Source organism: Sardina pilchardus, chromosome 19 (assembly GCF_963854185.1).
Source record: "Sardina pilchardus chromosome 19, fSarPil1.1, whole genome shotgun sequence".
NCBI lineage: Eukaryota > Metazoa > Chordata > Actinopteri > Clupeiformes > Clupeidae > Sardina > Sardina pilchardus.
Window position 1 is genome coordinate 30347098 of NC_085012.1, and position 13308 is coordinate 30360405.

The 13308-nt window shown below is 40.0% G+C and overlaps 1 protein-coding gene across 4 annotated transcripts in view; it reads left to right on the forward strand.

Annotated features, from left to right (window-relative positions):
* Window positions 1-8805, forward strand: part of LOC134066203 (LYR motif-containing protein 4A) — a 30734-nt gene extending 21929 nt beyond the window's left edge. For 2 of the 4 annotated variants that reach the window (XR_009936387.1, XM_062521451.1), the window contains exon 3: window positions 8537-8805. Coding sequence is in view for 2 of the 4 variants with exons in the window: in XM_062521451.1 (XP_062377435.1) it covers window positions 8537-8605 (69 nt within the window). In the remaining 2 variants the exon portion in view is untranslated. Of the gene's footprint in view, window positions 1-1583; window positions 1642-8536 lie in introns of all 4 variants that reach the window. The other 2 variants (XM_062521450.1, XR_009936388.1) reach the window with 2 other exon arrangements.
* The last annotated feature ends 4503 nt before the right edge of the window (window positions 8806-13308 follow it).

Sequence of the window (13308 nt, forward strand, 5' to 3'; positions counted from 1 at the left end):
CTATAGCGCCACCTAGTGCGTTGTCTATTGTGGTTGACTCATATATTCACGAAAATGAACCAAATTTAGTGGGCTTGTGTGTTATTGCTACTACTAGTTAGAGACAGAGATCTGGCCTAGGGTGTGGCTTAGGGACTCCATAGCGCCACCTAGCGCATTGTCTGTTCTGGTTGACACGTACATACACCAAAATTAACCAAATTTGGTGGGCATGTGTGTTATTGCTATTGCTATTCAGAGACAGAGCTCTGGCCGAGGATGTGGCTTAGGGACTTTATAGCGTCACCTAGTGTGTTACCTGTTGTGGTTGACATATACATTCACGAAAATTAATTACATTTGGTGAGCTTGTGTGTTATTACTGCCAGTAGTCAGAAACAGAGCTCTGGCCTAGGGTGTGGCTTAGGGACTATAGCGTCACCTAGCGCATTGTCTGTTGTGGTTGATACATTCACGAAAATGAGCCACATTTGGTGGGCATGTGCGTTATTGCTACCCCTAGTCAGAGATAGCTCTGGCCTAGGGTGTGGCTTAGGGACTCTATAGCGCCACCTAGCCTGTTGTCTGTTGTGGTTGACACATACATTGATGAAAATCAGCCAAATTTGGTGGGCATGTGTGTTGCTCATGCACATGCCAACCAACAAGTACATGTTGCTTTGTTAGATTCCGAAATGTCACGGGTCCGCACCGCAGGTGCTCGGGCCCGCCATCGCCGCTTGCGGCTATATTTTGAAATGTTTCCCAAATTGCCTTTTTGTTTCGGAATTCCCAGGAATCTGGAGCATTGTTGTAGAATTCTACTGGGGTATAGAGGGTTAAAAATACAAGTCAAATGTTCAAAAAACCTTGTTATTTACTTATTGAGTGTAGTTATAGAGGAACCGAGTTATAATTGATAGGCTAGTTATTTACAAATGTAGCAACAGATGAAGACAAAATCAATCTTAATATTGAAAAATGCATTAAAAATGGCAATAATCGAAGAATCGTGGCACCAATAATCGAATCGAATCGACAATCGTTATAATCGCAGAATCGAAGAATCGAAAATCCCATAATCAAAATCGAATTGAATCGTTAGGTACCCATGTTGGAGCACCCCTACTTGAAATTACTTAAAGGGATATTCTGCCATTTTTGCAAATAAGATCATTTTCCACCTCCCCTCGAGCAAAACAGTTGATATTTACCTTTTTACCGTTCATCCAGCCATTCTGTGAGTCTGACATTTAGCTTCAGCCTAGCATAGATCATTGAATTGTATTAGACCATTAGCATCTGACCTTCAAGCATCATGCTTAAAAGTGACTTAGATTTCCGGTAATTTTCCCATTTAAAACTGCCAGGCAACATACTTAGTAGCCAAGGGCTACTGTGCATCGGGCTTCTGTGCATCCTGTCGGGAATTATTTTCCGATAATGACCGGCGTTCTATACATTATTCCTTACTTATTGCACTTTCTAACTTGAGACGAGACATGTTTTAAATGGGAAATTTACCAGAAATCTTAGTCACTTTTAAGCATGATGCTAGCAGGCGAGATGCTAATGGTCTAATCCGATTCAATGATCTATGCTAGGCTGAAGCTAAAAGTTGTATCACCTGACTCACAGAATGGCTGGATGAACGGGAAAAAGGTAAATATCAACTGTTTTGCTCAAGGGGAGGTGGAAAATGAGCCTATTTGCAAAAATGGTGGTATCCCTTTAAGTTTACAGCCTGAAAATCACACTATCTGGGAAGCAATGTTTGGTCATTGATATAGTTAAAAAATATATATTCATAGACAGCCCAAACTTCATAGGGTTGAAGACGAGCATTTTCTCAATATGACTGAACCATTACAAATGTGTGCAGCATGCTCATTGGTTTTCTACAAGATTTGGAAAAAGTACAAAAAGGATACATTAAGGGTAGTATTTAACTTGTTATTGTACACATTTGAAATCAGTCATTAAAGTTGTGCCAATATTTGAGCCCTCCACATATATCTCACACATGCTTTGCGGACAACACTCAGGTTTACCCATCTTTCCCACTTGAGGACTCTAGTGTTTCCCATCGGATTTCTGCATGCCTTAAGGATATTTCAGTCAGGGTGAAGGATCAGCACCTTTTTTTGTTTCCAGCAAAAACTGCTATTCCCTAACAGATTAACATCCAACTTGACTCATCTTCACTGAGCCCTTCACTGATCGGCACATAACTTGAGTATCATAATTGATGACCGACATAACTTCTCTGAGTATGTAGCATAGGCGTAGCCACGGGTGGGCCCGGATGGGCCTGGGCCTGCCCACCTGTCAGTCAGGCCCACCCAACTCTGTGCGTAACAAACGCAAAAACTTTCGTTTTACTAACTCAAAACTATATCGCTGACTGGTGTGGCATTTTCAGACGTGAATGAACAAGAGGAGCATTGTGGCAATATTCTGATGTGGTAGTTACCACTACCTGGCGCCCAATACAACACCTACCCACGGTTATAATAAAAATAGGCTATATATTTTGCTCTACGTCAGATGCACTAAACGCTGCTATTCTCTCTCATGCGCAAACAAAATGTGTGCGTTCCGAACAGCCCAGCTATAGGCTACGTTATTCTGGCTCATAAAGTTGAAAAAATGCATGTAGTTATTTTACAGAAAGAGATAAATAGCTGGGAAGTTATGGTAGGCCAACATGGAGTGAATATACTGTATACACAGGGAGATTCTTTGAGCAGGCGCCACTGGCTGCTAGGACCAAACACGCATCTGCCAGGTCTTCAGCGTCATATTATTTAAAAGTAGACGGACGAAGCCTAGCTATTTGAAGCTAAACAAACAAATAGTCCTATGAGTGCAGTTCATTAACCTGCTAATCAAAGTAAACGCAGCAGGTCTTAATGTCCCTTCGTTACAACTGCGGCTGATCTCTCCGACAAGATCATATTTAGAAAGTACATAAGCTATTGCCTAAATTGTCACTATACGGCCGACTCAAATAAAATCTCTGACCCCGGGAATCAATGCTGTAAAAGACGTGAGAGAGTGCAGCTGACTGACATAATAATCTCACAGGTAAATGGCACGATGTCCACAAACATGCATGTCTAAATCAGTATCAGCAAACGTTTGGGAACTGGGCGTATAAGCGAATTAAATGAAAAAGGAAAACATATTTTATTTGAACATTGATGGCAATACCCAAGATATACTTAAAAGAGAGCATCCCGCACATTGTCCATTACGCATGCAAACTTGTATTCACGGTATTCACGACGTTTCGGTCATAAATTCACCTGAGGAAGGTCTATGACGGAAATGTCGTGAATACTGTGAATAAAAGTTTGCATGCGTAATGGACAGTGTGCGGGATTCTCTCTTCTCTCTTAAGTAGGCTATAACTGGTTAAAACCTATTCCAACGCACCTGTCCCCACAAAAGAGGTGTGCAAAAGCGCTTGTAAACTAATAGCCTACCCAAGATATAGCCTAGCTACAGACCCAGAGAAGGCTTGGTAGACGTTTCGGATAGGTTGCAGCATCTTATAGCTGATTAATAACAATCGCCTATTTCTCAGTTGTGCGTTAAAAGCGGTAGCACGGAATAGGCCCATATAAACGATAATCGTTATAGGCTATAATGACAACCACTGTCCCTCAGCTATTGAAAACACTTTGCCAGTGCTGTGAGAAGTGGTAACGTTGCTTGCGATGTTATGTAGCCTAATGACGCATATGTTCATCATTTAACTTGGAATCCATTTCTAAAATAATTTGTCAAATTTGAATATTCATATTTTGGGTTCAGGCCCACCTGAATTTTTCTAGGCCCACCCATTTTATGATTTCTGCCTACGCCCATGGTATGTAGCCTCATTTGCAAAATCATGTTAGTTTATCCTTTACAGCACTAGGAAGATCACACCCTATCTGACACAAGATTCCATACAGCTTGTGCAGGCCATGGTTATCTCAAAGCTGGCCTATTATTATTCACTATAAGCTGGCCTACTGTAATTCACTATTAGCTAGCCTACCTGCTTGTGTATTAATATTGTTACAATTGATTCAGAATGCAGCAGCATGCCTTGTCTTCAATCATCCAAAGGGGATAGATACATGTAACTCTTCTCCTCCTATTTTGATATATCTTGATATAAAGTCTAACATAAGACATCGCAGATATGGGTAGCTCAGACTGTCCTGAAAAAGGACAGAATACACTATATTGCCAAAAGTATTTGCTCATCTGCCTTGTAAAGATCATTCACACCAAATTCTGTCATCCGTCTTCATGGACCTTGTTTTGTGTACTGGTGCACACTCATGTTGGAACAGGAACGGGCCATCCTCAAACTGGGCTCTAATCTAATCTAATCTAAAGGAACTCTGAATGCTTCAGCATTAACCAAGAGATTTTGGACATTTCCAGGCAGTGTCCTCATCCGACATCAGTGTGTGACCCCACAAATGCGCTTCTTCCAATAAACACATTCCTAAACCTTCCCAGAAGAGTTGAAGCTGTTATAGATGCAAAGGGTGAACCGACATCATATTGAACCCTATGGATTACGAATGGGATGTGACTGAAGTTCATATGTGAGTCAAGGTAGGTGAGCAAATACATTTGCCAATATAGTGTAGTATGAGATGACCATTACAATAACCAAGATAACTAGCAATCTTAGATTAACCATAGTTGAGCAAGGTGAACACTTCTGCATAAGCTCATGGAGTGCTGAGTATGCACTGACCATTTCTGAATCTAAACATTAAAGGTGCGTGGAAGAGAAAAAAGAAGAAAAAAACAGTCTCTGTGGACACCCAGACTCCAAAAACAGCCATAAAAACATAACAAACTGTTCCAACCTATCATTGTCAAGATGCGCGTTTTGTAAAAGTCGTCAATAAGTACACCTTTTAACATGGCTGAATTGAATAGAATTCATATTGTTCTGTATAGTATTCTTGCTTGTATGTATTGTAATTTTTAATTGTCATGTCATTACCAGTGGTTAAGGGCAGGTCTGTACACTGCGAGCAGGTCGTCGCAAAAACGACTAAAAATATATTAGTGCGAGTACAAAAAATTAAATACTCGCACACGTGCGAGTACTGATTTCAACCCTTTCATTCGCATTTTGCTCCTAAAATGAATCCACACCAAGTGGATCAAACTTGTATAGTACAATTTTCACGCATCTGTATACATATTTCAGAGTTGACAACTCTTACGTACCTGGCTGGACACTCACGCTTTCAGCATCAACCTCGCGCTCTCACACACACGCAAGAAATGTCACTCCAAATCCATTCTTCTTTTTCTTCAATCTGTTCGTTATTAGTTGGTGACTATGTAGCAATTACCGGTGAAACGGTAAACCATGATAAAAAACTGTTGACTATAACAATTACCGTGTTCATTTCAAATATTATTATTATCACGGTTGATGGGCCTCAACGCAGTGTGGAAACCGTGCGTTAATTCCTCCCAGCTTCACCCGAGCCTGCATTTGACATAGGCCTGGTAGACTTCTATGAAACAAAAATGGTATCCTACTGATTCTGTTGTCTAAATGATGTATTTAACCACGATTCGGTATAGGCTACATCTGCTTTTAAGGCGGAACATTTTCATCACAAATGTGCGCTGTATCATATAGCCACTCTGCGTCTTTTTATGGCTACGTTCACATTAAATCCATTCCACTAACGTTATCAGGAGAATACCGTAACGTTTTATTTTGAGCACTGGTTGTCACTCATTGGATATAACAGATATAGGCTACCAAACTCCAAGACAAGTCATGGCAGAGTAAGTTAAGCACCCAGCCAATTAAACATGACCAAGGAAAAAGTGAACGGACAACTCACAATGCCATGCCACGGTAGGCTACCTAAATCATAGAAGTTAACATTGCTGGACACTCATCTTTTCTATTACACCGGAAATATTTGTCTTTACCATTGTTAGTTTTTTGAACATTCATGTTATTTAATGAAAACATGTATCCTTGAACTATGCGTGACTATTTTCCTAAAGAATGAAACCTAATTATGTTCACGTAGGCTACGGTACTTCTTAAAGTGGCAGGCACTCAATTAGACCTACACACCACCCCTGTAATATCATTAAAGACAAGTGTAATCAATATGAAGTATTCAAATTACTTAGAATTTTAAGCTATAAGTAATTATGCAGATCCTGTAATGCTATGAATTGTTAACAAAATGTATACAAATTCTGAATTCAAAATATGAAATAGAAACCAGACAAGCCATTTTCTGTGTGTATGGAGGGTTTGAGCAGAGACTAGGATTGCCACTGCTGTGAATGATCTGAATCCTGCTTAAAGGAATATGCCACCCAAAAATTAAATTAAGCTAGTCTCGGTCACCCCCAGAGTTAGAACAGTGAAAAAAACCCGGTTAAAATCCGTCCGGGCATTCTCCAGCTTTGGGAGCAGCGATTTTAGCTTTCGCTTCGCACAGTTGCTGTGATGAAAGGTGTCAGTTAGCACGTCCTCCAAAAAAAGTGACCGAGACGTCTACATTTTTTTCTAAATATATCTTGGGAGCCGTGTGTTCAAAACAAGTACAAATCATAATGCAAAATCGAACGAGACTATTACCTGGGCAGATCTTTACTTGGAACTATATTCAGCCTCATCGCTGGCGAAGCACCACTAGATAGGCGCAAAGTTCTCACGCAGCACTACTTGAATCCCGTGAAGTTCCAGTCGAATCTAGAAGTTGGGAGGTTGGGGTTACAAGTGCTACGTGGCGTATTCCTTTAAGGCAATAAGGTTTTCAATTAAATTTCATAGTGCTCCTAAATTCTTTTCTGTGCTCCTAAATTTTTTCATTTAGGAGCACCTATGCTCCTAGTGAAAAAGCTAAGCGTACAGCCCTGGCTAAGGGGTTAACATGGTCACAGTGATTGACAGTCCTTTAAATGCATGTCACGGTTTGAGGGAGGGGGTGAACTGTGAGGTGTCCGGGGTTACGAGTTCACCTGGAGAAAGAAGCCGGCAATGAGCGGTGGCGTTTGGAAGATTCCCTCTTGGATGTATGCGTGGTCTTTCTCGTGGGATTTATTCATAATAGGAATTACCTACCTGACTCTTTGGATTACAGCAAGTACGGAATCTTATCTTTTAATGCATAAACTGGTGAGGTTGCGCTTTCCTATTGACTTTAATGGAGGCGGCTTCTCGCCGGGCTAAAAGCGTTTTCGTTTGGGACTAATTAAATGATCGGACTGTGTTTACATGCACTTTGACTTTGGGACTAATGGGGCATTGGGTTTAACTATAAAGTTCAGGAGGTTTAAACCTTACAGTTTTTTTCAATCGCTAACAAGCGTTTGTCCATTCATTTGACACATTTTCAAAACTCTAAACACAGACTCAGACCTACAAAACACAATTGGCCAAATGGATCATTTTCTTCTCAAAAACACATTCCATGTTGTTACACCACATTTTGTTACATATACACTAACTCGTCATTTCTCTGCACACACTAACTTTACCAAAACACTGGAAATCTGACTCAAAATGAAATCATTCTGTCAAAGAATAAAACTTGTTTTCACTTCACAAGATACATGCAGTCAATCAGAGTACACTAGGTTTCAAAATACTGGCTACTGTTGACAGTACAAAAACTGCGTAGACTTTTATGTTTCAGTTTTACAGGTATTTGCATGCAAAACATGCAATCCAGCATTTCTACGCTACATTTCTTGGTTGGGAACTGTATGTCCAGATAATATTCACATTCAAATGCATTCCAGTAAAAAGCAAATCTTTTTCTTTTTTTTACTGTTCACTAGGCCTACAGGAGGTGCATTATAAATACTGTTTACAGTAGACTATGATAGAACAGAAAAAGGTTTACAGCATTGCAGTGAACAAAATATCCATGAAACACAAGAGCATTCTGAACAAAAAACAACAGCAAAAAGCCCAGATAAAAAGGAGGTGAACAAAAAAAAATATATACAGTATATATACCGCAGTCTCTTTCTGATCCGCCTGCGACTTAAAATAGCGTTGTAACGTAATCATCCTACTAGTTTTAAGGTTGGTTTGTTACGGTTTAGGAGCGTTTCAATTGCACAGGAGAGAGGGGGAGGGAGTAGTGAGCTATAGTTCTCTGTTTCGTTTGAATTAGTAAATCAGGTTTCCATGGCCAAGTATACTTGCGTACACAAAGAATAGTAGGTCTCTGCATTTGTCCAATCTCTGCATGTATCCCATCCGTGAAATAACACACACAGCACACAGTGAACATACAGTGAGGTGAAGCACACACTAACCTGTAGCAGTGAGCTGCCTTGCACTCGGGGAGCAGTGGGAGGTTATCGTTATGGTGAATTTTGATTTAGTTTACATGTCTTCACTTCAGGGACCCATTATAAGGAAATAACGCCTAATATGAGTGTAAGTGTGTTAGTAAATCTGCCCTTTAATGCACTAATACTGTAAGTCTCCCATCTTACACAGTATTAGTTCACCACTTTTCTGCCATTGATTTTGCAGGTGTCTATAGGAAAGATGTATGAGGCCCAAAAGACAGTAGTTGAAACTGGTTCCATGAAGACGCTATGATGGGCTTTGTCTTTGTGTGGCCCGAGACTCATCCCACCTTTGCAGACTTCCACCATCCACCTACGATTGCACCAGAGTTGAAAGATGGCCCTCTGCAATATTTAACTAATTGAAGTTATTTAAGTGTCTTTTATTACTCTAGTGCATGAAACAGCTCTAAGAGCTTTGATGTCTATATTCATTAAATTCTGTTGCTATTATTTTGTTTGCATTTGTTCAGTTTTCTGGTAAGATCATGTAGAATGTGTTATTAAATGTTGGAGACTGTTGTAGTCAACACTAAATTTACCATGGAATGGAAACCACCAATGAAACCCTTATTTTTTCAGTCTATTATTTTTCTCTTTTCTGTATAGTGACCAATTAAGTAGGGATGGGCGAAGATAGGCTTTGTGCTGAATTGTTCCGAAGATTTGAAATAATTTCAACACCTCAGAGCTGTTTAGGGTGAAACAAATCTGTCAAATGACTCGTGTCGGAGCTGAAGTCTTTGAAATCTGTGGCTCGCTGTGTCACCTATGTTCATAGACTTGGTCAAAAGCAAAGCCGTGATGATGCCCTTGGTCAATTACTGGATGGGAGACCACACAAAGTGACCATAAAGTGAATCTTATTGCTTCCGCAAGTGTTCTCTAAATAACTTTCTCCTCGTAAAAACTCTCGATGTCGCAATGTGTTTGCTTTTTGACCATTCTGAGAGTTTAGTTGAAACTGTAATGATGAAGTAAGAAAACATATTAACAGATATGATCTGGAACAGTACCTTACAAATCAAACAGGGATCGAACCTAGTCAGGGAGCCAAAGTCTCAAAAATCATGCTTTTTATTTGTGTTTTTCCTGTTAACTTACACCCTAAGAACCAATAATCAGAGGGTCTGCTCTGCCGGAAATATCGTGAAAAAAAATTGTGGCCATTTTAGTGTATGCACCCTGTATTTTTTATAAAAAAATATGAAAAATGCTTTTTTTCCCTCAGATTCTCCGTGGGCTGGGTAGGCTGTAAGTAAATGCTTTCCAAATGCACAGAACACATGTGCTGACAACATCCACTGAAAAAAATAACCCTTAAAACACATTTCTACATGATTTTGGCTCAATTTGATGCAAAAAAAAAATGCCGTTTTTTTCACCATTTTTCCAATACATTCATCTCTACTTCATTGGCAATCAACTATTTCCCAAAGTTATGACACCAGTCAATATGCCATTCTTTTCCCCAAACAGTATACTCATTCCAGAGACAAAAATTATAAAAATCCAAGCAAAATCAATGGATCTGTGATGATTTTAGTACTAGTTGACAATCAACAGGCTCAGAACTTCAATAGAATTTTAGGCTACTCTCAACATTCCGAAAGACATACTGGATATTTAACATGGTTGTTATGTCCACAATATTAAACCTCATGGCCTAGGCATCTTTTTCATTTCAACATAACCCTGTGCTCCAAATGGAAATACCACAAAAGAATATAATACAGCAAAATGACTTTCCTTAAGGAGGGGTCTTATCTCTGTTCAATTTCGAGTTGCTGTTGCGACACAAAAAGAAGCTTCTCCCAGAAAAGACTGGAGTGCCAGTGACCCCCATCTACATACAGTATTTGACAATGCAGTGAGCACCACTAGTGACTGTGCACATGGAGAAGACATGAAGAGAGGTCTTTAGTAAGTCCATAAACCTCTAGAGGTCCTGAAGGCTTGGCCCAAGTAGAACCACCAGCAAGGTTGTTCCCAGAACCACAGAGACTCCATCTACAGGCAGGGATGAACAAAAACCTAAGGTTTCCTCCCCCTGCATTTGGTCTGAGTATATATGTACTCTGTGCAGAGGAACCCAGTATGTGTCTTGACCAAATCTCCTGACCTGAATAACCTCTCCTGTGTCCAAACTAAAGTCAAATGGGCAAGATAAAAACAAGGGGATGAACTGGTGTCTTGGTATTTTAACTACCTTCTCACCATCAAGAAATGACACAAGGCTTTCTGAAATAAAAGATGAAAATTGGTCCTGTGCTTGAGTTAATACATGGGTGCAGTTACTAGGGTATTGATGTGGTTTTGCTGCTTTTTCTTAATACTTAATTAACCTCAGAGCTGCAAAAATAATTGGGAAATAATTGGGAAATAACGGTACACACAATGCTAGAATCATACACAGCAGAGTGTCCCTCTCCCCTTAGGCAGCTGTACATTGTAAGGGACCGGTACAGATTCACCATCACCACCGTGATGCCATTCAGGCTGTACACGATTGAACTTCCGGACTTTATGTGTTAACTCATAATCATCCGCTTAGACTGTGGCATCAGAAGCATTGGACATTCCATACTCCCATACAGTTGTGCTCATACTGTACGTTTATGAACCCATGCTTAAGCTGACTAAAAAGAGGAATAAATCATCTTTTGGAAATTGATTTTAATGCCTTAAATTCTTCTGGATAGGGCCATTTCTAGACTTTTCCCCCGAAATCACACTGTTCCTACTCTAGAGGCAGCTGCTCCCACCCAGTTTGGCCTATACCATCAAATGCATGACCTCTTTGAAAAGCTGAGACCCTGTAGTTTCTTACGCAATAATCAGAATAATTGTGTGATGTACTGGAGGCGAGAGGTTATAGAGGCTAGGTTTTTTCATGCAGGTGGATAACAAGTATCTCTGAAATGACCACATATCAGCTCTCTAGGTCACTTGGTCACTTTAGAAACACAACTGAGCTCTAGCACCAGGTCTTATGAAGCTGGGTGCAAAAGTAGATCAATATAGCATGAAATATGAGCACTATAGACCATTATTTGCTAAGGTATGCTTATGCATTTTAAAATTCCCTATGGAAACTCCCCATAGGACTTTTGGCTATCCAAAACTGACAATCAAATGCTTACTGGACATGAACCTCTTTGTGTAGAAGCATAATCTTGGTTTCAAATTAAATGTAACACTCTGAGGTTTCTTGTAGAGTATTTGGATTGTATGTCAGGTGTTCTGATACCGTGGATAGTACACTGTTCCAGAAAAGGTTTAGAAAATTAGGAAAAATCCAACCTTTAAGGACACCAATTGTGTTTGTGAATGAATAATGTATCGTAAATAAATAAATGTTCCTCACCCGTTTTTCCCTCTACATGAGCCATTTTTTGACTGATGCGACTTTATACTCCGGAGCGAAAATTACATCCCTAATTAACACCCTATGTTAAATTCCCAGGCAGATTTTTATTTGTAAAGGCCAGTTATGTCATGGATTCAGGATACTATGCATCCTGATATAGTTCCCTTGGCCTGTGGAATTAAAAAAGCCCCAGGGGTTAAATTGGGATTGGTTATGTGGGGGGGCTCTGCCCCGTACCCGCCTCCGGCCTGCCCAAATATACTTTCTGTAAAATACCCTCTAATTTGATAACCATACCATATTGCCCCCCCATAACATATTGTTATTGTTTTGAAGAAAATAATGTGGGGGTCTGGGGGTCCTCCCCCAGATTTGTTTTACTATCATACATGTTATTTGCTACATTCTGGTGCATTTTAATAGGTTGTTAGCTGACTTTACAGAGGTAGGTTGAGCCATAACATTTTAAATCTTGTCACAATGTTAAGGTGAAAAATCAGCATGTGGAGAAATGTTCAATGTGTTGGTGTAAATATTGATCCATCCACACAAAGACACACACACATAATTACTAGTAGCTAAAAATGTTTAGTCATTTGTGTACTGATTTCAAGACTATTACACTTAGTCATATCTATAATGTGGAGGTCTAATTGATTGCACATTAGTGGTGTGTGCAATTGAGTGCCTGTCGCTTTAAGAAATACGTGAGGGTGATTAGCCTTCAGTCTCATTGTTTTACGCGAGTGAAACAAAGTTGCACAGTGCATGACAAGGATATTTGGATGCAATTCTTTATGCTTTCTGTGTCATTAGATAAAATACATGTTCAAAACACTAACAAGTCGAAGAAAATCGTTCTGGGATCATATAAGAGATGAGTGTTTTGCAGTGTTCCTTTATGATTTTAGTGAGCACTATGACTTTAGTTAGCAAGCTCTTTCCAGGTACAAGTTGCGTAGAACACAGTGGGCAGCACAGATGGCTCCCACATCTTTCATTTACCCTAAACGTGCCGGCACCACTAGCCTCAACTACTCGCTGAGGAGCAATGTATCAAATCAGTCGCGTGCGTAGTAGAAGTGTTCTAGAATCTCTGATCGCGAATGCCCTACTGAGCTTTGAGAGGTCGTCTTGCTATCAGGAAAACTAGACGGTCTGTTGTCAATTGTTAAAAATAGATTGTTTAATCAGAACTGAAAAGCGCGAAAAAGGTTCGTTGCTTATGAGGTGTGATCATGTGTCATATAGCCCAATACCGCATGAGCTTATGTGCCGGGGCTCAGCCCCGGAGAGCCCCGGCCCAATTTAATCACTGAAAAGCCCCATATTGTCACTGTATCCTTCTCTAGGGTGGTCCTTATTTTTTAAGTCTCCAATTGTCATGCTCTTAACCAGAGGCGAAGGCAGAGGTGCAAGATGCAAGAGTGCAGTCTTTGTCCTTCTTTGTACTTGATTTAAAGTTTATGATGTATGGTTTGATGATGACTTCTCAAATAAGACATGGTCTGGCAACCACACGTTCATTTTCTCGTATTTGAAAAAATGCCCAGATCCGTTCATTGGGCGCCACGGATGTCTATCAA